Source organism: Uloborus diversus, chromosome 9, assembly GCF_026930045.1.
Source record: "Uloborus diversus isolate 005 chromosome 9, Udiv.v.3.1, whole genome shotgun sequence".
In the NCBI taxonomy this organism is placed as follows: Eukaryota; Metazoa; Arthropoda; class Arachnida; order Araneae; family Uloboridae; genus Uloborus; species Uloborus diversus.
This window is the reverse complement of record NC_072739.1, coordinates 75,317,968-75,344,285: the sequence shown is the minus strand read 5'-3', so window position 1 is coordinate 75,344,285 and position 26,318 is coordinate 75,317,968. Positions and strand designations below refer to the sequence as shown.

The 26,318-nt window shown below is 32.5% G+C and overlaps 1 protein-coding gene across 1 annotated transcript in view; it reads left to right on the top strand.

Moving 5' to 3' along the window:
• The first annotated feature begins 267 nt into the window (after window positions 1-267).
• Window positions 268-26,318, top strand: part of LOC129229231 (mothers against decapentaplegic homolog 6-like) — a 52,494-nt gene continuing 26,443 nt past the window's right edge. Inside the window, exons 1-3 of the mRNA XM_054863494.1 lie at window positions 268-741; window positions 19,090-19,155; window positions 20,410-20,466. Of these exons, the coding sequence (XP_054719469.1) occupies window positions 387-741; window positions 19,090-19,155; window positions 20,410-20,466 (478 nt within the window). The 5' untranslated portion in view covers window positions 268-386. The remainder of the gene's footprint in view (window positions 742-19,089; window positions 19,156-20,409; window positions 20,467-26,318) is intronic.

Below are 26,318 nucleotides of genomic sequence, written 5' to 3'. Positions count from 1 at the left end.
AAAGAAAAAAAATCAACTGCATGGGCCACGTTTCCTACCCCCCCCCCCCCCCCCCCCCCCCCCCGATTCGCGCCTGGGTACATTAAAAGCGCAGCAATTATGGTCCAGAACAACCAAAATAACTTTTATTTTCTTGGCGATAAACTTGGCGCGAGTACACTTGTTATCAAAGCGACAACCCTGGAAGCGTGTGGACGCCAAGACTAGGAACAGTGGCGGCCGGAGTTCATTCCGAGTTCAGTGTATGTGTGGGGAAGGTCGGGCAATGTGGCGTGTTAAACCTGGTTCCGGATACTACTACCACAACAATTGGTGCTGTTTGTGCAACTCTCCGCAGCCGTGAAGCCGCTGCAACCACGGACCGCACAATATGTTGCGGTTCTTTGATGAGTTCTAGACGGGGCGCTTTGATTAAACGCCTGTCTAAATTAGGACCTGATGGGACAACGGCGCGTAGAAAAGAGACATTATTGAAGCGGCTGGACTTGAACCAACTACAAGCCCTGGCGGTATCCATTGACAGTTACGGTGCGGAGGATACCCCCTGTGTCCTCCTGGCCGCGGGAGACCCGCAGCGGCTGGGCCGCTCACCACCTCTCTCGCCCCATCTTTTCTGTCAAATGTTTAGGTGGGCAGATGCTTCTTCCTATGAACTACACCAACTACCCATGTGTAAAACACAAGCAGACCTTACGTACATTTGTGTCAATCCTTACCATTGGAGTAGATTGTATAAACCAGGTTAGTACATCTTTTCATTGTATTCAGGCCGGACTGTCATTTGCGCAACCCCCCCCCCCCCCCCTGGATTTGAAAAAAAAAAAAACAACAACAATGCAAAGATTTTGTTGTGAATTTCCTATAATATGCACTAAGTCTACCCCCTTTCCCCCCGTTTGAAAATTTTGAAATGACAAGCCTGCCGCCTGTATTTGAAAGCTAAGGACATTAGCAAATTTGACAATAATAGAATATTGCATTCATTTTTCTGATTGGCAACCCTTTGAACTGGAAATTAATAATGTGTAAGGTTGAATTTTGCTACATGAATAACATTCTCTGTTTGATTTCCTTGTTGTTTTCGTTTTCGAAATCTGTCAGTATCGAAAATAATTTATTTCAATAATGTAGTACTCACTTTGAAAAGTTTAGCAAAATGTGGGACTTAAGTGTTAGGATTGGAAAAAGTGTTCTGAATTGTGTTATGTGTTTTTTAATTGTAAAAGTCTCACCATTTTTTATTGTTACGAAAGGTGTAGGGTATCCAGGGGTGGGTCCTTCACTCTCAGAAGCAATGGTGCATTCCCCTCCACCAGTGAAGACACCCTAAGAAGGAGGGCCTTCCCCCCAAAAGTGAAAAAAAAAATATACCCCTATTAATCTCTCTATCTGATTTCCCTAATACTATCCTGGTGCTATAATTTATCATTTAATGGGCTAGAAAAGTAATATGAGTATCTATTGATACTTTTAAAAAATTGAATATAATTTTAGTAAAATAGATGCTTAAAATACAACAAACGAAAATACTAATTAGGTTTTCTACAGTTGGTTGATGTGACCGTGGTATCATTGCATTGAAAAGATATCACCGATTCCTGCTTTGTTGATTTTTTTCGATTCATATTATTGATTCTTATTTTCTAATACTGATATTTTGATAACAACTGTATGGACACATGTTTTCTCAGAGTGGTGTGCCCCATAGATCAAAAAACCACTAGTCTAAGATGTTCAAACTTCAAACATGTTAAATTTAAAAATTGTTACTTTTTTATTTAGTTGTAAGAATAAGCACAGTATTAGGTAAAAATACTGCTTGTAAAAGTGTTAACGATATTTAATCTATTAGTTATGAAAAAGTCCATTAATTAATGCAATATTATCCATGATGTAGGGACTTGTGGAATGTATCTTAATTGGCTGATTAAGTATTAATTATTAAAAATTTAAGGCCAGCTTTATTCAGATTGATAGCAGGGTCATTCCATGCAAAATTCGCAAAAAAGTGGTGGCCAACAGATTTTTAGGAAATTTGGTATACAGGTTCTTTTTATGCCTATATAAAAATATCTAAAATATTTTTGCTTAAAATTTTTTATTTAAATAGTTACATGCGATTGAAAATTGGTCAAATTGAACAGCATTCTCATAAATGCTAAATGTTGCACTTTTGAAGGCTGTATCTTGTTAACTATTTAATGAAAGCATAAAAGTTATATGTTTTTGCAATCCATGGAGTAGGGTAATCAATCTGATATCAGTAAAATTTTCAAAGTTATTATAGTTAACTTTTAACCGAGTCTCAAAAACTGAAAATATTTCAATTTTCTCATAATTAAGCATTTTATTTTTTAATCTCAATCTTTAAGGAATGCATTAGCTTTGATGAAATTAATACCCAATAATGTGCTAAATATCATAAAAGAAATACCTTACTTTTGAAGTTGTATTTTAACTCATTTGTCTTCAAAATCAGTTTTAAACATAGTGACATTTTGTAAAATGATGATTTTCCCTTCACCTACACACATAAATTCAAATGAGGAAAAATTCAGACAACTTTAAAATTTTTCAAGAATATAGAGCTGTGTTTCTACTATTTGCTTGAAGAAACTCGAAATTGGTTTTTTATTTCCAAACGTAAAATAAAATTCAGAAAAATAACATTTTCTTTCTGTTTTATGGGTCAGTCCATACAGGTTCGACGGATGGTTGCGCTCGACCATTTTTAATTTTTTTGAAATTCATATCCCTAAAAGCTGCATATGAAAGATGTTTAAAACCTCTTTTATTTTTTCTCTCAACTTTGATTTTTTGCAGGTCATCAAAAGTGATTTTCGTAGTCAAAAATGGGACTTTTTAGACCTTTGCATTTTGGCCAAAATCTATTTGAATTACATTTATGACAGTTAATTTAACGCTTTGATGTTGAAGTGCATAATTTGATAGTCTTACATGCTGAGTTACGTAGCTGTACGTTAATAATTAAAATAATGGCAACAGGTTAGTTCAAGACCAAATGTAAAAATTTTACTCATTTCAATGGGAGATAACTCACGTAGGGGACGGAAACACAAAATGAAATACGGCAAAAACTAATCACTGGAACCATGCTAAAAAGAGTATGTAACTGTTGCTGTGTGTTTGTGTACCCTTTATAGATTACAGCCCACTCAAAATTCGGAAAAATGACATTTTTAGACCCCTATAAACCAAAAGAGGATTGAATTAAAAATAAAATTTCCTGGTCAATTGAATATTCCATTCAAGTACTATACATGTTATACATATTGTTTTTTTTTATTTGGTTTGTAAAAAAGATGCAGGTCTTTGAAATTAAGCAATTTCGCTAGTCAATTCACACACTAAAACAGAAATAAAAAGTAAAAACTTCATGGTACCTTCTTAAATTACGTATATTGTGCCCTATATAATACATTATACTGAAAAAACATATTGTAATTTTCAAAATAATTATTTTAATTTGATGACTTAGAAATATTTGGACATGAATGAGAAGTTTATACTGTGTGGAACCTGTATGGATTGACTCTTATGTGAAATAACGAGAATTCAAGGAACTTGATAAATGACTAAATGATACAAAAGCAAGTAAAATTGACATTTATTTCAATTAAAAAAATGTACATTTCAGCATGTACTTCATAAACATGCTTTTGAGAAAATGAAACACGAAAAAAATGGTTAGTTTTGCTAAACTTACAAAATAAAAAGAAGTAACTAATGAAATTTTACCTTAGTTCAAGTTACTCTAGTAACAATAATACGCTGATACCAATGATTAAAATTTAGTAGCATCTAAAAGACACTTCGATATATTATGTAAAAAAAATTGAGCAAATTTAGAGCTTTCCCTCATTTTCAAAAAAACATCTGAAATAGAGGAAAAATGAAATTTTTGGAAATTTTCGATTTTTTAAGTACAATTTCGTCATCAAGAAATTCATAAACAGTTACTAAATTAGAGCAGATAATTACTTATAGATGGTTTTTCAATCTGATACATTTTTACTGTTATTTTTTCATTGAAAGAGCTAGAAGAGTGATTTAAAATCTGAAGTAAATTGGCAAAATTTCAATCTTTTTTAATATCTCAGATTCAAAAAAAGATCCGAGTAAATTTTACTTTGCCCTTTCTCAACAGAGATTTGTTTATAGAATGCGGAAATATTTATTTTTTAAGTGTACGTTTATAACTTATGGGGTTATTGAGTCACAAACTGGCAGCAATGAACTCTGGAAATTTAGGCTTAGCATAGATAGGCCTTAGCATTAGGCCTCATAGATATGCATGGTTTACCTAAATAAAAATTTTCATTGAAATCTGTGTCATGTCAGCCACAGCTGATTTGCTCATTTCGCATGGAATGACCCAGCAGTTATATTTAAATTCTGCTTGCTGTGCTATGTTTTAAAAAAGTTGTTCAGAATAACTCATTTTGTATGAATGTTTTTGAATCTCCATGTCGAGTCAAGGCTCATAGCTTAGATAGAGGAATAATGTATAAATTTCTATACATTGTTGCTTAAAAGATGAATGAGTGTATCTCAAAAAAATTGAAAAATGAGTTATAGTGTCCAAAGTCAATTTTATTATATTACCAATGTCCAAAGTCATTTTTATTATATTACCTACCTATTTACAATAAATAGTAAAAAAGTTAGTCCCTCACATTGGTGGCGGCTTTCAAGCGATTGAGAAAACTGGAAATCTTTAATTCGGTTTTCTGCAAAATGCTTAAAAGTGAGCTATGCCATTCGTCCTTTTAGTGACGATATATTCTTGAAAATACTCCCCTTAACTTTATGAAAGTTTTTCCAAAAAAACAGTAACTTTGACAAAGAAAAATAAAATTTTAAATGAAATCATAGGAAATAAAACTAAAGCATTGTCAGTTCAAAAATGTGGAAAACAGTTTTCGACCAAAATAAAGCCTCACTATATATTCCTACGTTTTATATGAATATTGTCGTATAAATGGTATACCATTTGAACCCTCTCCCTATCAGTTTGATCCTCTAATGGTAGTGATTCTATTCTCAACTAGTGGTCAACCCAACTAATTGTTTGTTAGCCCAAGGGCCATGGAAGAATTAAAAAGTGACTGTTCCTCATAGATTTTACCTAGTATTAAAAATTAATTCTCCCTCTCAATAGAATAAATAAGTAATTGAAAAAAAAAAGTACCCAAATGAAAGTAAATGTTTCGACTCTTTATGCGAATTTTTTTTCACTATTTTTTAATTATTTTCCGAGATTCTTTTTCTTAAGTTCGTTTATACGTGAGTAATAATTCTAATGATCTTTATCTTGTCATTTAAATTTATTAAATGTCATTCATTTTATTTTGAGTCAAACTCAATAAATTTTTTTTAACGAACTTATGTAACCAGCTTTTTCAAGCGTGAAAGATTTTTTCTGTTTGAAAAAACTTAAAAAAGAGTATTGCTTCTCAAGTCAAACAGTGGTTGAGAAATTCTGCGTAATGAGAGATCTGGAATAACTCATTGGCTCAAGATGATGCTAACTTTTAATTCTATTTCTAATTGAAAAAACAAAATTTTTAAACAAGCTTATTTTTATGCCTAAACCATACAAATGAAATAAAGTAGAAACAAAACCAATTTTGTTTAATAAAAAATTTTGAAAAAAAAAATTAGAACCGACTTCAAAATTGCTCTAAGAAGTGAAAAATAATTTTATTCTTTAAACACCATCGATAATGCTTTTAAACATAATTTTTGAAGTTGGCGCAAAAACAAAACGTAAAATCCAGTGTAACCATGCTTCGTTCATATTTTTTTTCCGAAAAGCATCCAAAGTTACGAACGAAACATTTATATCGCTATTCAAATATAGTCATCAATGCATAATGTATGTGATAGTGAAGAAACTGGGCCTGGTTAAATTTATAGTTGTATTTGAGTTATGGCTGTGAATGATTTTATCTATCGTTTTTGCGCCAACTTCAAAAATTATGTTTAAAAGCATTATCGATGGTGTTTAAAGAATAAAATTATTTTTCACTTCTTAGAGCAATTTTGAAGTCGGTTCTAATTTTTTTTTTCAAAATTTTTTTATTTCATTCTTTTTAGTGTAAATGTAGGTATTTCAGAAATAATAAGAAGTTACCATCACGAAACTTCACATTTTTTTCTTAAAATTGCTCCATACTAAAAAAACTATTGACACGCGTTAAACTTTAAGCGATTGGCACTAAAAACTTATTTTTGTTCCTCTTTGGAAATCATGCGTAGTTAATTTAATTATAACCGTTTAAGTATTACGTTTTTCCTAACTAATTTACATTCCACAGCATCTAAGTTGCTCATGATGCAATCCTGTATTTTCTTACTTAGCCCCGATCATCTGTTATCGGCATAGATGATAACGATAAAAATACTACAGAGTAGTTGAGTCAAACCTAATGGTAGCATTGTGAAGGCTAAGCAGATCCTAATCACTGCATCACCTCGCTTCCAGGTTAGGTTTACCCCTACTATGAAGCAATAGCACTGAAGAAAGGAAGATTTTGATAATTCACTTAGGGTTACTATAAATCAGCAGGGCTACTAAAATAAAATTATTTACGCCAAAAATGAGACGACAGCGCCAGATTCCCCATTATCGAAATGTCCCTTGAAGAAATTTGATGCTTGCTTCAGAGAAGCCTTCATTCAAAATTATCATTACAATTAATGTTACTGTTATATGGCACCAAACTTTTATAACAATGAGTTTCATATTGTCGCGTAGACGAAGATAGCGAAGACAATGTGAAAGCCAAATGAAGCGAATACTCGTTAGTCTCAACTCGAGATCTTTATTCAGAACCACGAATGAACGTTACATCTCCTTATATACAACTTCAGAAAGTGCTGGAACTTTCCAGACTTGGAAAGATACAGAAATTAATAGAAGATTCGAGAGAATACAAGAAACAGTAGAAACGAAATTTTAGTAAAATTCACTTAGTCTTAGTCGGGATTTGAACCCGGGTCGCTCGTGTGGGAGGCGAGAATTCTACCACTGAGCTACCGTTATCCACGGATGAAAAGTGCGAACTTCGCTATTTTAATTATTTAATAGGGAAATTGCATAAAATTTACTGTTTTTTGCCCATAACCTTTTTTCTAAAGAACAAATATGGTCAAACAAAGTAATGGGACCTAAGTTGAGCCATCCCCTATCCATTAAAAAAAGAATCATCAAAATCGGTTCACTAGGTGAGACGCTATGAGTGGACAAACAAAAAAAAACATACATACTAGAGACGTACCGAGTACTCGGTAACTACTCGGTAGTCGGCCTACTCGGCCAATATGCCGAGTACTCGGTACTCGGCCAAATTTTGATCAGATACTCGGCCAATACCGAGTAGTTGCAAAAAATTGAATGTATTAAAATTTACAAAAAAGCTCAAGAATATATAATTTTCTTCAACCATTTACTATTCAAATTTAAATTTTGAGAATAATGAAGTTTGAAATACTTCAATGGAGTAAATCTTGGCTCGAATGTCTCGAAAGTTAATAAAACTTTTTTGTTAAAAATTGTGCAAATATGGAATTTTTGCTACAAACTAAAATTAGTTATAAGATATATAAAAATACCTTAGCTTTAAAAATAAAAGGAAATAAAACAATGTTAGAAGCACAGTGCAGGATCACTGCAGACACGTGTTTTGGCGTTACGAGGAATTTCTTTTTCAATGCACAAAATGCGAGCTTGTTGATTTAAAGGCAACCAGCAAAAGTCGAATTTTTTGTCGTATGCCTTTACATTCTTTAGTTCACATGTTATGCACTGAAAAGATGATCCCTGTAACACAGAAAAACGTGTCTGCAGTGTTCCTGCATATTTGTTTTTTTGCTTTTAAAAATTATTTATGTTTAGCGAACTAGACCTATAATGAATAAATTTGTATAATTTGTTTTAATTCTAACTTGATAAGTCATACTTTTTATTTATTCATTTTTAGTTTAAAAAATATTATTTTTGCAAAATTTTGTAGTTAAATTTCAGCAGGAATTTAGTTTAAATACTATTATATGGACAAGGAGGTCTATACTACTATTTCAATAAGTTCAAAATTCATCGGTGTGTGTCGGTGGTCCTTCTTTCAACATAATTAGTACTGGGAAACTCGGCCGAGTAGTGAAAGGCCGAGTTGCTCGGTAACTCGGTACTCGGCCGAGTAGTAAAAGGCCGAGTACTCGGTACTCGGCTACTCGGCCAAAGTGCTACTCGGTACGTCTCTAATACATACGGTATGAATTGATAACCGCCTCCTTTTTGAAGTCGGTTAAAAAACCAATGGGTGCTTCAAACGATATATGCAATATTTTGTGCTATTCAGTTATAATTATTTGTCATTCTTTTATTTCAAAATGGGGGACCCTTAAAAAAATATTTTTTCACATTTTTAAATATTAGAATACTTTTTTTACCTGCATATTTTGCTTGCAAAAATTATAAGTTAATTGAATTTACATATTTATGTACACTTATTGCTTCTCCTTTGGTTTTTTTTTTTTTTTACTGTTTTACACTTCAATGAATTAATAATAGTTGTAAATAAAGCATGTCATATGATTTCAAGAAATTGAAAGGCAACAAAATTAAAGGTTAACATTTGAGTGTTTTCTTTTACATTTAAACATTACTTCGAAAGCAATAATTGTAATAAGTTGACAATTCAAATTAATTTTATACTATGATACTATACTTTTCATATTTATAAAAAATGTTAGTTTAAAAATTCTAGAATATTCAAATTTGTTTACTATCCGTTTGCTGAATGATCTAGTATTTGGGTGAATTGAATATACAGTCAAACCTTGATATCCCGAACCTCCTTATATCGCAACTCTTGATGTCTCAAAAAAAAAAAAAAAAAATCTGCAGCATTTTCTATAAAATCATCAATGTATTTTACATTGTTTTCTTGAAATTCATTTTTCGAAACCCTTGGATGTGTTGAAATTTTTGCACAGAACCAAGTTTTAACTGTCGTTTTTCTTTGGCAGTTTTTGTAGTAAAACCAGTTCCAGTGACAATTACTTAACGTTTTTCATCCCTTTTCTTGGAAATTTTGTGAATAGGGGATTGGTGCAAAATAATAAACGGTCATTCCACGTCAAATCACCACAAAAATGGGATTTTAACACCCACCATCTCGGAATTTGACCAAACTTGGTATGCTTCATTCCTTTATGGTTACAAGTAGAGACGTACCGAGTAGCACTTAGGCCGAGTAGCCGAGTACCGAGTACTCGGCCTTTCACTACTCGGCCGAGTACCGAGTTACCGAGTACTCGGCATTTCACTACTCGGCCGAGTTAACAAGTACCAATTATGTTTTAAGAAGAACCACTGACACGCATGTGATCAATTTTGAGCTTATTGGAATAGTAGTATAGACCTCTTTGTCCATATAAAAGTTTTTAAAACTAAATTCCTGCTGAAATTTAATTTCACATTATTTAAAAAATTTTGTTTACATCAAAAAGTTTACAAAAAAATTATTTTTAAAATTAAAAATAAATAAATAAAAGGTATGATTGATCAAGTTGGAATTAAGACAAACTATACCAATCTATTTTAGTTCTAGTCCGCCAAACATAAATAATTTTTAAAAGCAAATAAAGCAAATGTGCAGGAACACTGCACACAGGTGTTTCTGCGCTACAAAGGAACGTCTTTATGAGTGCATAAAATGTGAGCTAAAGAATGTAAAGACATTCGCCAAAAAAATCTGACTTTTGTCGGATGCCTTTAAATCTACAAGCTCACATTTTGTGCATTGAAAAAGGAATTTCCTGTAACGCCAAAACATGTGTCTGCAGTGTTCCTGCACTATGCTTTTAACGTTGTTTTATTTCCCTTTTTTTAAGCAAAAGATTTTTTATATTTCTTATAACTAATTTTTGTTTGTAGCAAAAATCTATTGTTTATGTAAAAATTCCATATTTTCTATACTTACCTTTTTTGCACAATTTTTAATAAATAAGTTTCATTAACTTTGGGGGACATTAAAATCAAGATTTATTCCATTAAAGCATTAAAAACTTCATTATTCTCAAAATTTAAACTTGACTTGTAAATGATTGCAGAATATTAAATATGCTTGCGCTTTTTTATAAATTTTAATATCTGTCTTGGACAATATTCAATTTTTTGCAACTACTCGGTATTGGCCGAGTATCTGATCAAAATTTGGCCGAGTACCGAGTACTCGGCAAATTGGCCGAGTATGCCGAGTACCGAGTAGTTACCGAGTACTCGGTACGTCTCTAGTTACAAGCAACTGCCCAATTTTTTTTTCTTTCAGTATCAATGCGTTTTGATTTTATAGCCATTTGAAATTTGGCAATTTTACATTTTTTGTCATTTTCGAGACACTCAAACTGAGATGATGTTTATGAAAAAAATTATTTCTTGGTAACTAATGCTATAATCTTTCCAAAAATTTTACACAAAATAGCACGACTTTGAACATGGTGATAAAAAATATCTTAATAATCTTAGTTTTCACATTTTTTTTTTTTAAATTAGAAAATTGAAAATTTTGAGTTTTTTTTTTTTTTTTTTTCAAAAAAAGGTGTTGGCAAAATTCTGAATTTCAACAAGAGTCTGCTTTAAAAACCATGATTTTTTAAAAAAATGATCATGAATATGTACTCTAACTTATCCAATGAAAAACATTAGGTGACTTCCAAGGAATTCTGCCCCCCCCCCCCCCCCACATTCTGAAAAAAAAAAGCGTAAAACATCATACAATCTCTTCCATATTCTTAAAAACAGAATTGTCAGCAATTATGACAAAATTCAAATATACAGTGTGTTGAATATGGAACTCTCAAATTAAAAAAAAAAATATTTAAGCTTCTATTTTATTTGAAATAGTTTAAAATATGTCCAATCACACAACCACGAAAATGGGATTTTAACACCTACCATCTCAGATTTTGATGAAACTTGGTATACTTTCTTATGTTGTGGTTAAAAGCAACCCCTTAGTTTCTTTTGTTTCAATCTCAATGTATTTATGAGCTGGTATTTGTAGGATTTTTAATACTTTACATAAATTGCTTAATTATAAATTAGAGTTAGATGAAAAGTTTTAATTTCTATGTTGCCATAAGTTCAACAATAATTTTTAGTATGCATAAATTGTAGGAAAGTTTGAATTTCGCGATATTTTATTTTTATTGTTTATTTTCGGTTTAGTGTTCAACTCCCCCCCCTCCCCTACACCTTCAATTTTTTACATCCATGATCAGGGTTGGTATAATTTAAACCAGTTGATTTTTTTGAAAAAAAAACCCCTTGATTTAATCATTTTTTTAAATCAGGGCTTAATTAGTTTTAAAAAAAAAGGCTTGGGATTACTTGTAGAAATGTGTCCATGTCCAAGTCTTGTCATCATTGTGCACAATTTCCAAAAAAAAAAAAAAAAGGCTTGTTTCAAAAATCAGGCTTGATTGATTAAATTGTTATAGATACAACGATTACATGACTAGTGGAATTTTTTTCATGTAGTGGAAAGTAAAGTGAGCATCACAGAAAAATACTTACAAATCCAGTTTATATACCAAATAACAACAGCCATAGCTTCATCTGCTGGAGTAGAAAAAGTTTTCTTCTTTTGGTATTGTTCATTCCAACCTTCATAAGAATTTAGGAGCATGCAATTAAGCATCAAAAGTAATGTTTTCATTGGAACTAATAAATCCATCGAGTTGCGTTTTCTTAAAAAATATTGAATGCATTGTGATTTTATTCTTTTTAATAAATAGCTTAATTAAATTTTTTGATTTGCTCTTTAAATTTACCATTTATTTAGTTTATAGTATCCAATTACAAAAATATAGCATACCTTTAGGTTAAAATATAGAAATGATATTTAATTTTAAGCAGAATATTTTGTGTCCATAAACTGTTCCATAGATATTCTTAAAAAAATGTATAAATACAATAGAAAAAATCAAATAAATCCGATTAAAATTTAAAAAATCTGATTCAAACCAAATAAATCCAATGTTTTTTTGATATTTTAAAAAAAGTCCTGATTGTTTTCCAACCGTATTCATGATATAAAGTATTCTCCTTGGGGTGGTTCAAAAAAAATTTTTTTGAGCTAAAAGTCCAGGCTACCCCCTTTTTTATTTATTTATTTATTTTTAGACTTTCCTAACAGTATTATGCTGTAAAAGTTTTAGCTTCTTACTGAAATTTTAAGAGGGTGCTCATTGATCCCTTAATTTAACATTAGCGGTAATATAGAAAATGCCACAAGTTTAGAAACATTTAGTTTCCCCAGCTGTTTTTTTGCTAATAATTACTTAATTGCAATGTATATGCATATTGCTAAGTGTATATCACAATGTATGTCATTGTTTTTCTAGCGCCCCCTCCCCCTCCCCATATGTATAAGTTTCAGGGAGGCGCTTGAGCGAGCACCCTCTTTCAGTTAAAATAGGAAGCTAAAAATCTTGCAGTATATTACTATCCACAAGTACAAAAATATTAAGGGGTGGCCTGTTATCTAGGAGAAACTTTTTTTTATTGCGTGTTTTTCTGAACTGCCCTAATGCTCCTCTTTTCAAAATTTTGTAGTGTAACTCAGGTGTGTATCCCCCCCCCCCCCAAGAGTGATGGCACCCACCCCAAATGCTATGTAGTATCCCTCCCAAAAGCAAAGCCCCCCCCCCCCCCCCAGAAAAATAACATCTTACTACAACTTTCTAAAAATGTCGTAGGCAGTCTGTAACATAGACCCCCATGTGGGCATGCTGTGTAATTGCAAAATTTCTGTTAAATCTAAAGTAGGTTTCCTGCTATGGTAGAAGGAAAAATGACTATTCGACAATATAGCAGAAACATTTGACAACCTAACGCAAAATAGGATTGCTTAAAGTTGTAACGTCATGTACATCTTCTTTGTTACTTACATTGTGTATTAGGGTAAATTTACGGATTTTTCACTCATTTTATGCAATTAAACGATGGAAAATAGCCTGCAGAAAATTTGCGAAGGGTAGAAATGTTAAGATGATCCTTGAGAATAATTTCTACCTATGGCCTTGCACATACTGTGTTCCCTAATTGTTTTTAAAATCAAGTGATAATTATCGTACGGTATGAATATGAAATATTTAAAAGATCTTTCATGAATTCTCAGAATATGTATCTTAGTCTCGGGGTTCGTTGATTTAAATCACGATTTAAATCAAGTGATTTTTTTCAACAAAATCAGTTGATTTTATTCTAAAATTAATTTTGTATTTTTTATGTGCTGCTTTAAATTTAACTGCACTGGTTGCTCATAAGTGAGAGGCCAAAAAAAAAAAAGACAGGCTGCTAAAAGCCATGGGACTGTTTTGAGAGTAAGTGGAAATAACTAATAACTTAACTCACATTGTTTCACTCAACACAAGATTTTGATGAATTTTGTACACAGACATGAATTATACTTGCATTATTTATCCCAAAGTATTTTGAGATGTCACAACACATATTAATAGCTTCATTAAACAAATATAAAACGAAAAGTTATCATTGCTAGTGCTAAATAATGTTTCGTACGTAGATATACGCAGTAAAACAAATAACCTTCTGAAAATATTGACATTTCTGTTGTTCTTTATAATTTTTAGTTTGGTTCTTAAATTAAGAATAAAATAAATTTATTAACCCTAGAGAGAGCTGGGCAGTTACCTCCCCACCCCTCCCAAATCTATTAAGGCTTATACAATAAAATAACAAGAAGCTAAAAACTTATAGTTTTTAGCTTGTTCTAATTCTCAGATTGCATAGTTTGTTTACGAATAATTATTTTTATTTTAAATGTGTGCATTGCTTTTATATGTGTATCTGTACTGATATAAAACGGTCACCATCAAGGACGTTTATTAAGCTGTAAGGTATGCCTCCTCAAGGAGCCATGTAATTATATATAAAAAAAAGGAGGCGGGGTCATTTAACTGTTGTTACCAAAATATTTTTTTCAAAAAAATGTCAAATTAGTGTTGGAGAATAAGAACAGTAAAACAATGGAATTCATGTTTTAGCCCCCCCCCCCCCCCATGAAGAACATATATACATACATGTATTTTTAATGACTCTAGTCTTTTGAAAAAAATTGCACTCGAATAGTCAAAAGCAAGCGCCCATTGTATTAATATTGCAGAAACAGGGTGGCGACAGATCAGGGAGATCAGGGAAAAGTCATGGAACTTTATTAATCAGGGAAATATCAGGAAATTTTGAAAAAATAAAAAATGAGGGAAAATTGATTTTATCAAGATTTTTTTTTTTTTTGCTTTACAGAATTAAATACTCTAATTCCCTATGCGTTTTCCACCAATTATCTGTTCAAAAAAAAAAGTAAAATTAATGAGGTGCGATTATATACACTGCCGCATATTTGTGCATCTTTTTTCCTCAACGTCCAAGTATTGAATCTTACTTATTAATCACAGGATGAACTTCCTAAGATTGTTTCTGTGTCTGTTAGGTTGTTTATTTTACCTAGCTTGAAATTTCCTTTTACGCTTTCAATGCTATGTAAAATAAACAACCATACAGGCAAAGAGGAAGCCTTCATTAATGCCTTAGCTCCTTTGCCTTTATTCCATTGTCTCGAAATAATTAACGTACTGTAATCACGATTTCAAGAAGAAATCTTTGGTTTTTGAATTAATACTATAAAAGCTTAAAACTTATTACTTCTTTACGTTTTTAATTTAATTGCTAAAATTGAACTTTCAATAAAAAAAACGCCTTTATACTATTAGTTGTCATCGCAGATTAAAAAGGCTTTCTTTTCTTCAGACTTAAGTGATTCTTTAATTTTATAACCAAGTTGTATTCTTCTTTTATATATTTTGAAATTAACTAATTGTTTTTTTTTCCTTGCATTTCAAAGTTGTGTGTTACAAAAGCAATCTAAGATTTTTTTTCGTTACATACTGAAATCATTTGAAATAGAGTTAACTTGTGTACTTAAGTAAATATCTTTATTTTTTTTATTGTTGAAATTCTGTATCCATTCATGAAAACCTATGTTCTTGATTAGAGAAAAGCTCCCTATGAATGGATGTCAAATGGTTTCATCTGTTTTGCATAAATATATCAATTAGTTATATAAGAATAACTATATTATTTCTATTCTTCCACTATTACTTGTTATTCTTTCAACAATTATTAGTTTGAAAACTTATTTCAAAATAATTTCAATTACCTTTTAGTTCTATCATAAATACACATATGTTTTTAAGATTATAATTTTAATAGTTTCTTAAAATTCTTATGCTACGTGGTTTCTGGAATAAATTATTATTTTTTTTTAAAATTTTCTATAATCTTTCCATACATAAAAATTTAATATACTGTTTTGTAGGTCCCCCCCCCCCCCCCAAAAAAAAAATGTCTTTTTTTTTAAAACCATTTTATTAAAAAGTAGCATCTTTTTAAAATATATCTTTAGTTCAACAACTTTACACAATTTTAAACGTTTAAAATACTGCATTTTATACAAACATACAATGGATTTCAAGTAGAATACCATTATCATTGGTAACGTAAATCAGGGAAATTTGGTGAACTTAATCAGGAAAATCAGGGAACTTTTTTTCGCAGTTCCTGTCGCCACCCTGAGAAATGTTTTACTACCAGTGTTCTAATACATTCATTTTTCTGCAATTATGTACGTTTTGTTAAATGTAATAGAATGATCAATAGTCATAAGAAAATGATGAATAACTGTGTTCTGGTGCATTTTAACTACTTTGTAATTTTCTATAGTATCGTTTTTTAACCCATTGTGAATTGTATTACTAAGAAAAACATTATGAAATCAGATCATTAGAAAATTTGAAAGGGGCAGAATAATTTTTGTCTGGCGCCGGTATAAAAATGTACCACAGGTGCAAAGATAACGTAATACCGAAAGAATTAGCGAACCCTGGGTAAAAAAATTTTTAGGTAAGAATAATTGATAGATAAAAATTTGCAACAGCTTGTGTAAAAAGTCGACATAAAGTACGCGAGGCGCCAGCGCCAGGGAGTGGAAAAATTGTCGTAAAATGAAGTCTCGTCAGGGAAGTGCTATGTTTTTTGTCATACCGTAGCGCCGAAGACAGAAGGTTGGAGTTCTATTTCTGTGTTCTTTTTCACGGCGCTAGCGGCTGAGTCGGCTGCCAGCCGTGAAGTGCGTACCTGGCTGTATGGCCACGTGACGGGACAAAGTGTCGCCAGTGGGCGCCAGCGCCGCTTCAAAAAGGGACACAATTAAGCGATGGCGCCAGTCGCGAGCTCGGCCTTATCAGGTGACGTCGGCCGACAATTACTGTGAGCTTTAGCTGCGAGTAGTCATGCTGCTTTTTCTTTTAAAAACTTTCATAAGTAGCTTCTTATCGTTTTATAAAAAAGCGGGAGACATGCTCACACGCGGGCCTTGAATTCGGCATCTTTTATCTCTTTCCCATGCTAATAAATTAAATTTTTACTATTTTTTAATGTAAATTTGATTTTCAGTTTTTAATTCGATACTTTTTTGTTTAAACATGGTTTCGTACAGAGGTATTTTTTTTAATTGAAAATCGGAAATGAGAATGAAAAGGCTTGTCAAGAGTATTTATTGTATTTAGAATGGGTTAGTTTCCTTCAGTCAAAGTACTACTTTTAGTCATTGAAATGGATAGAATGAGCAAAAAAAAAACATGGAACCAGAAAATACTTTCATTTTCCCAACAGTTTTTTTTTTAAATGTCCGATTTTTCAAACAAGGCGTGGTCTTCATGTCGTCACAAATGATGCTCTTTGCCGCATCTTTCTACTACGTTTCCACGTTATGATAATCAAGCAGCGAATTAAAATTGGTCTCTATGCTTGCTATCAATCATATCGTTGCCGATACACGTGAGAAAAGATGCGAATTAAATATTTTGCACTGTGAATGGCATTTCATCATTTGTGATGTCATCGGCAAGAAATGTAAACAATGAAAGATCACCAATTTAAGTAATTTTTTAAAAATATTAAACTTAAACAAATTATTTAAAAAATGGTCAGATCCTATGTTTTTAAGCATGCTCTCTCAGAAAAAAATACTTTTTTAAAATTTTGAAAAAGACCCCATTAAAATTTGGCATCGGAGAAAAAATGAAATAAATAAGTATTGGAAATTTGTAAATATTACATTTGATTGTTACATTATTTTATCAATACAAAGTGTCGAACATTCCGAATGCGAAAGATCAAAATTATACACATATCTTCTTTCACTGCTTATACCATTTCATCCTAAAAAAAAATTCATTTTTCAAATTTGTTTTATGGAATCGATCGCTTGTAACTATGTACTCCTTTTTTTTTTTTTTTTTTATTCATTTCATCAACATAAACATTAGGAGCTGTCCATAAATACTGTCTCACTTTCGTAAAAACATCCCCCCCCCCCCTTTTTTTTGTCAAAGTGTCACACTTCACTTGACCCCTACCTCCCGTCACACGTGAAGCTGTTTTCCACTATCATATTGCAAAACATGTGCTGTCACATTCTTGTTACCCTCCTCCCTCACCCTTGTCACAAACTGACAATTCCATGAACCCCCTTCCGCACGTCTATAAAAATTGTCAAGGAATAATTTTACACCTTGAGAAAAACCCGAGCAATATTTCTGGTGCGGTGGGGTACTTGTCGAACTGTAGACTCAATATTAATCGGTATGGTTGAGAATCGAATCGCCCCGGATAACCCTATGTTCACAAACATTCATTGCGACATTTTAACACAAAATTTTGCGATTAATTTTCACAATTTGCTAAACTTCTTTTACCAGTATTCATAATCTATAATTATTACTGTAATTAATTTAACATTTAAACATTTTTCGTTATAGCTTTTTAATACAAGTAAAGTTTGATTTATGTATTTCTTCATTAATTTATTATTAATTTTTTTTATAAAGAAAAAAAAAACCTCAGCCGCCGGCAAATCTTTTTCACAAGTTTTCAACGGATTTCGAGTCATAAAAGGAATAAAAAAAATCCTCGGGGAAGAAATCAAAATTTTCAAACCTTTTTTAATTTTTTATGAAAATATGGGAGAAACATCACCGGTCGGCAAAATTTTCTCAGTAGCTTTCGCCAGTGTGCGGGTCAAAAGATTTGAGAAACGCTGCCCTAAAAAGACAGAAATATTGTTGAGAGCTCACACAGCTGATACCACATTTTGAACAAAAAAAAAATAATAATAATAAATAACAAGAAAGAAGGCTTGATACATAGTAACTAAAATTAAAAATTTTAAAAAAACCCTGACTGGGTCATTAATGTAGAGTCAAAAGGAAAAATTGAAAATCCTTTCAAAAGCCTTGTACTATTAAAAATCAATTACCTGTATTTTGTTGACAAATAGAAACTGGCAGCAGATAGAAATTTTCAATCATTGCGTTTTAATTTTCTTGTCGGCCAACAATGAATTCGGTTACCAATCGCGTGAATAAAGGCTTAGCCATATTTAAAATCTGCTGTAAAAAAAAAAAAAAAAGTTTAAAATTCGAATTCTATATAACATGGAAGTTCTAAACTCATTCTATCGATGCAAAAAAAATTACTCTTTATTTTGGTACTAAATTTTTAAATATATTTTCACTGCAAAAATTGCGAAAATGCTTTTAAAGGTTTTTAATTAATATCTTCGTTAATTATCGTCATCCAAAAACGCAACCTAGCTAGAACACTCGATCAACTCTCCTTTCGGATTTTTTTTTTCTTTCAAAATCGGTCGTTTAGGCGCTAAAGTGTCACAGACAGATACACGAAAGAAAAAAAAAAACAATTAGCAAAACGTCCTCGCTGTAGCGTTAGGGTTTACGCCCACACTATGAATCTTGCTTTAACAAATTTCTGTAAACCTTCAGTCGTTAAAAGCGTTCAGTTGATTATTAATTATTGTTTTAGAAGTTGTAAATGCATGAATTGTTAGTGGTTTAATATTTTATAGTACCTTTCAATTTTATTTTGCTTATCTGAATTTGCCTTCTTATTTCTAGATACGCCACCCCCGCCATATTGCAGGCGTCCTCAGGAAATAGCTGAAGACATCGATTATTTTTCTGGTACGTTACTTTTCAATGTTTCTTACTTCAGCATGTAATAATAGAACAAACGCATTATATTAGTATATTTTTCAAATATGATTTCTTTAAAGACTTTTTAGTTATAGAATTTTGAAAAAGTTTCTTGACCTAATATTAATTTGAAGGTTTTTTTTTTTTAAATAAAATTGCCTTACTTTTAGTCCTTTGCTTTATTATACGGTTATTTATGACACAGAAAATTATTTGAGTCTTAAAAATCCATGAAGTCCGGCAGAAGACTTAACAGCAGCATTTTATTTTTAAAATATGAGATTGAGAAATCTCGACATTTTATCCTGTCCGATTTATAGTCATAACTAGTTCATGAAAAATGTTTGAAACTAGAGACTGGCATATATATATATATATATATATATATATATATATATATATATATATATATATATATATATATATATATATATATATAGTCAATACAGTAAATTTAGAGTACTATTTTAAAAAGGTGAGAAAATGTTTTTTATTTAACCTAATTTCAATAGTAATTAATATGCCAAACCAGGCTAAATACATAGTTGTTTTATACTCGTTAAATTTTTTATTGACTCATTCCTAAGTCAGTGATATACACCTCTTACTTCTTTTTAATAATGTGTTTTATTTACTAATACAACCAGAATTTACCTTCCGGGAGGTCGGGGAGGGGGGGGGGGGTCTTAAGAGTCCATGCATTCACAGTCGCGCCGTGCCTGTTTATAGTTAATTCGGAGGAACCAAATTAAGATTTCCTTGTAGCAGGGGCACCCCTAACTTTTGGATTAAGGTGTGTGTTGAAACCAAAGGCTTGGGGGGGGGGGGGAGTTGAACCCCTCGCTGCACAACTTTATTTACATTTCACCTATTCTACTGGTAGGAGTTTTTTTTAAATAATTTAAAGTTTTAATTCCCCAATTAATAATTTTAGAATGTCTAAACACAAACTATGAAACGTCTACAGAAACAAACTTCCTTTAAACTAATTGCTGTTATGAGTATTTTGAAAATAAGTACCAACCTTTCTTTTTGGTTTTTGCTTTATCATAGTATTGTTGTTACTTCATTTTTTGACATTTGTTTATTAATTACTATAGGTTCGCGATTTTTTATGCACTTACTTTAAGAGCTCTTGATATCATTCGCTTTCTCTTTTATTATATGGTTAAAATATCCTCTGTTCATTGCATTAAATTGTCGATTAATTCAAAACACACTAATTTTAAAACTTATTTACAGAGTTTACAGAAAGCGATGAAATATCACAAGAGACTAGGTTTTCTACACATATTTCTAGTAAGTTCTTGTTTTATTTATTTTTATTTGAAAATCCTTTCGTAATAAATGTCATTACAGGCCCATGATTTAGGAGGGTCAGTTACCTCCCCCCCCCCCCCGGCTTTGGGAAAATTATGTTTGTACATATAAGTGGGCGTGATTTTTGTTGATTTCCGATAAAATTTGCATTGAGTATCTCTTTTTGCCCTTCCCCCCCCCCCCTCTTCTGCCTTTCTGGAAAAATTCGAAATGACGATGTGTTTTGGATCAAAATATTGTTTGTTTTCAATAATGAGGGGTCCCTTTTATTTTAGTCCATTGAGAACTTACCCAGTTTATTCAACTCTAAAAACAAACTTTTCTTCGTTCTGCGATTCTTCCCGTGTTCAAAAACTTCAATGTTTTTGGCGGACAACTTCTTCATCTCTTTGGGCGATGAGTGTTGGTATGTAGTTCCAAAATAGCGAAAACGCGCGAGGGGTTTTCCCCCAGTACTGCAATTTTCTACCCTCTACTTTTCTCTCCGTGCACGCTGCCGAAATAACTGCGGATGACAGAAACATCTGCTTGGGGGGCCGGCAGGATAGTGCTGATTTCCGAATGTAGGTCAGTGTGGTCTTGCTGGCCTCAAACCCATAATTTTACTGACTTTTTTGTAAAATGGAAACATTGGGCAAAAAAACAAAGTTTCCAACCTTTTTTTTTTTGAATATGCTCCTCCTGTTGATATGTAATTTATAAGTACAGGGTGCTCAAGGGAGTTTGTTTGATGTGATTTTTATATCTTAGATGTAATTCAGACTATTTACGCGTAAAATCGAAGACTATAGACATTGCTGTAGTTGGAAAAACATATTTGCGGAAACCTTTTTTCATGTGACTCGAAAAAAGAAAAGGTGGTTTGAAACCAAGTTACATTACATTTACACTATTTTTGAAATAAAAAAAACCAAATAGTTCGGGTGGAAGACGAAGACCTCCCCTCCACTCTTCTCAACTACAGCATTTGAGCTCTTGCATTTCCTTTCGTAAAAATTTAACTCTATACAAAAGAAACAGGTTGTTTCCAAAAGAAGGCTCCAATTCGATGAAATTGAAACAAATCCCATAATCGATCCTTTTCATTCATTCAGAAGAATGTAACAATATTGCTAACTTTTGTTTAGTTTTATTTCATTATTTTCAGTAATTGCAGACTTTAATGCAGCGGCAGGTTTACCACGGCGGGCCCACGACATTGTCCTCTAAAGCAGTGGCGTACCTAGCATGGGTGAAACCCGGGGCCGTAATTTGTGATGTCCCCTCCCACACTCACAAACGCAAAAGAAAAAAAAATATACATAGGTAAATAAGAAATTCATGCAATTCAGAAACTAATTTGTGTTATAACGAAATTTTAATTAGGCTAATGTACAAAAAATAGATAACAGTGGGAGGTCCGGGGGTTTACCCCCTGGAAAACTTTCAAATTTGTAGCCTTAAAAATGCATTTTAGTCATAATTTTCAAAAATTTGCAATTCTACTTTAGGGTGTTACCCCCCCCCCCCCCCAGCTGGGTGACATCCGGGGCGGACCGCACCCCGTACTGACGCCACTGCGAATACAAAACGTCACATGAAAAAATGATAGTTTTACTAAGGGGGTCTAAAAATGCATTGCGACGGGTCCCCCCAAATGCGCGGATCAGTCAGTCAAATTATTCAAATGAGGTGGAAACTCTCCTTAAATTTTATCATTTCTGAAAATAATGGAAGGAAAAATATTCCAAGGCCACACTTCTAGTGTGCTGTGTGTGTGTGTGTGTGTGTGTGTGCTGCAATATGTGACCTATCCCTTCTCCATCGAAGGTGGGGTTCTCCCTCCACCTTTGATTTTGTTCTTGAAAGTTGGCCCCTCCCTGTGCGTTTGCCCCTCGTTTTCTCGTAGGCATTATTTATTGCCATTTTCTTCTCTGTCGTTTCGGAGACTTCAAAAGCGACTCCTCCAAAACGAAATTGTGTTTTCAACTGTGGAGTGCTTGTTTATTTTTATGGGAGGAGGGGTGTATGCTTGTTTTGATCTTTCTATTTTAGTGCTGGCGAATTTATTGTCGAATTATATAGTTAAACCGTCAGTTTGACGTTGTTCGATACGGCGATTTACCTTGGTCGCGATGATGCTTTTTTTGTCCTCTAGATTTTTTTTAGTGTATGCTGTTTAAATTTGGTTATAAGTATGATGCTAAACAATATAGAAAAATCTCAATGATACAAAAGAAAAATATGGATGTCAAAGAAAAAGTGCTGAGACAGTAAAAAATAACAGGAGCTGCCACACATTTCTCCTTAGTAATTATAGAAATAATGAACAATTTGTTTTCAAACTGGAGGGGGAGCAATGAACCCCTGATGTGTGAGCATCTGCTGAATTGATTTGGCTGATTAGGGACTATTACCTGTACAAAGAAAATAATACCGCAATTTTCTTTAACATTTTTAAACCAAGAGGACTAATATATTCTTTATTTATTATTATCCCCCCCCCCCCACCACGTTAAAAATTCGGTTTTAGCTCAAAGCTCACGCAACGCACAGCTGAAATACCTTTTACATTGAACTTTTTATGAAACTTAATACAAACATTTAAAAAATGGGGTTGTTTCCTTCAGACAAAAGTGCTACTTTTAGTCACTGAAATTGATAGAATGAGCAAAGAAAAAGAAAAAAAAACATGGACCCAGAAAATTCTTTCATTTTCCCAACAGTTATTTTTTAATTAATTTTTTTAAATGTCCGATTTTTCAAACGAGGCGTGGTGTTTATGACGTGACAAATGATTTTCTTTTCGCATCTGTTTTCCGCATTTCTACGTTATGATAATCAAGAAGCGAATTAAATTTTGGGCTCTACGCTTGCCGTCAAACATAACGTTCCCAGTACACGTGAGTAAAGATGCAAATTAAATATTGTGATCTGTGAACGGCAACAATGAATGGCATTTTATCATTTGTGATGTCATCGGCAGAAGCGTAAACAATGAAAGCGCATCGATTAAAGTAATGTTTCAAAAACATTCAACTCAGTCAAATTATTTAAAAAATGGCCAGATCCTATGTTTTTAAGCATGCTCTTTCGCGAAAAAAATATATACTTTTAAAATTTTGGAAACGACCCCATTATGTGTTGTATTATGATTATTCTAACATTCTATATCAAGAAGTGACTATTCACAGCCCATATAATGTGCGTATTCGGGGGTTGGAAGCGTATCCCCTTGGCCGAATTTGTATTACTGACAGTCAGAAGGGCAGTTTTCAATTTTTTTTAATTTGTTTATTTTTATTTATTTATTAACTAATTTTAAATTTCAATTATTTATTTTATTCTATTTACATTTTATTTTTTATTTATTTAGTTTGTGTGTGTGTTTATCATTGGTGTAGCACAGAACTTTTCTAATAAAATAGTAATTAAAAACAAATAAATAAATAATATTTCAAAAAAATAAATAAATAAAAATATTTTTAAAAAATAAATAAGAAAAGAGATAAAAGTAAAAAAAGGGGAAGAGGATTGAGAAAAATTAGGGGGGGGGGGATTTGCGCCATTGAACTTGGGGGGGGGGGAGATGGGCACCCCTGCCGACTGCGTTAAAATCGACATTTTCAATGAAATATTGGTAATTGTTTTTATGATTTCGTTTTCTAATCTGATTCATTAGCTTTATAAAACTGTCTTAGTTTTAAATCTAGGGGGGGGGGGGGGATTACAACTGGAGCTATAGCTGTATTATTAGACTCGTACACTGAAATCCAGACAAGAAGTTGCATTTAAACGCGTTTTCTGAAGGACGATATTTTTGAAGAAAGCTGTCTACTGTAACAATGATATTTCAAAAAGTTATTCGAGTATTAATGTGAAATTTTCCGAGATAGTTCTATGTAATATGATTGATGTTTTCCTCTAAAAGCTTAGCTGAATTTCAAAATTAAGTACTATTTTAATGCGGATAAGTTTTAACAGAGGTGTTTGTTTACGAAAAAATACCAGTATAGGAACTTTTAGAGTAAAACACACGTTAATGTCATACAAATGTATTACTACAAGGATTTATGTGTGATTAGAACCAAATTTCGTCCATAGCTGTTAGCGTAAGATACGTATTTTCGCTATTTTTCTTCTAATTTGTCTATTTAAAAAATAATAATATTTTGAAAGCTTGTTTTTAAATTTTCTTCATAGTTTTGAAACATATGTAGTAAAAAAATAAGATTTAAAAAACTGTCCAAGTTATTTTTCAAAAAATGTCTTCGAACACAGTTGGATACCTTAAGTTTAAACCATGCGAGAAATATGATGTGAAATAAATGATTTTATAAATAGTAGTGCACTTTTGAGTCCGACATTTTTTTTAACTGCATGTTTGAAAACCCCGCTAAGAAAATAAAATTAATAACAATAAAAAATGAAGTGGTTCAAAGTTACTCGAAGTGTATGCGAAGCCGGCAAGCGGAATCGACAGATTACGCAATAGCGCGAAGAAGAAGCGGTGCACGTGGAGGTAAAGTTCATTTTCCTCTCTCTCCGCTGATCATGGCTCTCCAATCAGCGGGGGCACCCCCACGGGGCAACTGTAATATGTGAAATGACGCGCGGTGCTTTTAAAGAGAAGCGCTCCGCGAAAACAGAATCCTTGGACGCGGCTGATTTATGTGCGGTTGCATTCGCAACAGGACCGGACTACCTCTACTTTCTTTTGGGTTTATTATAATTGTTCTGGAAAGTCTATCTCGGTTGTTCGTCTATGGAAACTTGTTGTTGTTCATGTTGTTCGCTGCGTTTAGTAAATGATGCACAGAGGGTTTTTATGTAAATTGAAGTTCCGACATTGGCTTTTAAATACGTTCATTTTCTATTTGCATGTTGTACTGTACCCGGGGCGAATGTACTGCCCCCTCCCCCCAGAAAAGTTGTTGACAACAAAAGTAGATTTTTAAATTTCTTAGCACTCCATTCAGAGGATTTAGTACGGTTTTCAGAAAAGGTTTGGTTTTTTTTAAGGAAGGAAAGAGGGAGAAAATTTCAAATCAGTGTGGTGCCACTTTCAGCTAAATTCAGCCCGCATCATTTAAAAGACAATACATGAATCTATTATTCATATTTTTAATGCGTTAACACCTTATAAAAACATTTTATAAAGTTATGATATCCACGACACTCTCACGTCTGGGCTATAGGTCCGTTTGTCCCCCCCCCCCCTTCCCTTGTTGTACGGCCCTTTCAGCAGAACTTTTGAAGCATTATATTTTGCTATCTCTGCTCATGTTTCTGCCCTATAGCCTTAATTTTCCCAAAAGCATAGGAGTATAGGTACTGTTCGAACCCGTAATGCTCTTTATAGGATGCGGAAAATACACAAATGCTGTGTTATTTAACATAAATAGGACGCCCTCTCCCCCCTCTTTGGGCAATCGTTTAAGATTGGTTTTTGATTTCACTTTACCGGGGCTTAAGATTTCTCATTCTATTGTTTTCGGGTTGGGGTTGGAGGATAACGAGTTAAGTGATCTATTGCTTTATGTGGCGAGTAGGTGAGTGGACTTTAGGTCCGTTGATGTTGTTATACCGTTGACAGATAGCGAGTCACGTAATCATTAATCAATTGCACTTGGATTTTTAAAATTTGATTGTATTTTTTTTTATTTTCTAGGTCACAATTTTTTCTCATCGTATTACTTTCCTTTTTTTCTTTAAATTTATTTCTTTTTTTCAAACGATAAATTTTTTCGCATCTCATTTTCTTTTTGGCTTGCGAAAAATCGTATTACTTATTTTCTTTCTTTTTTTAACCTACTTTCCCAGTAAAAGTCAGAAAAAGAAGAAAAAAGCAT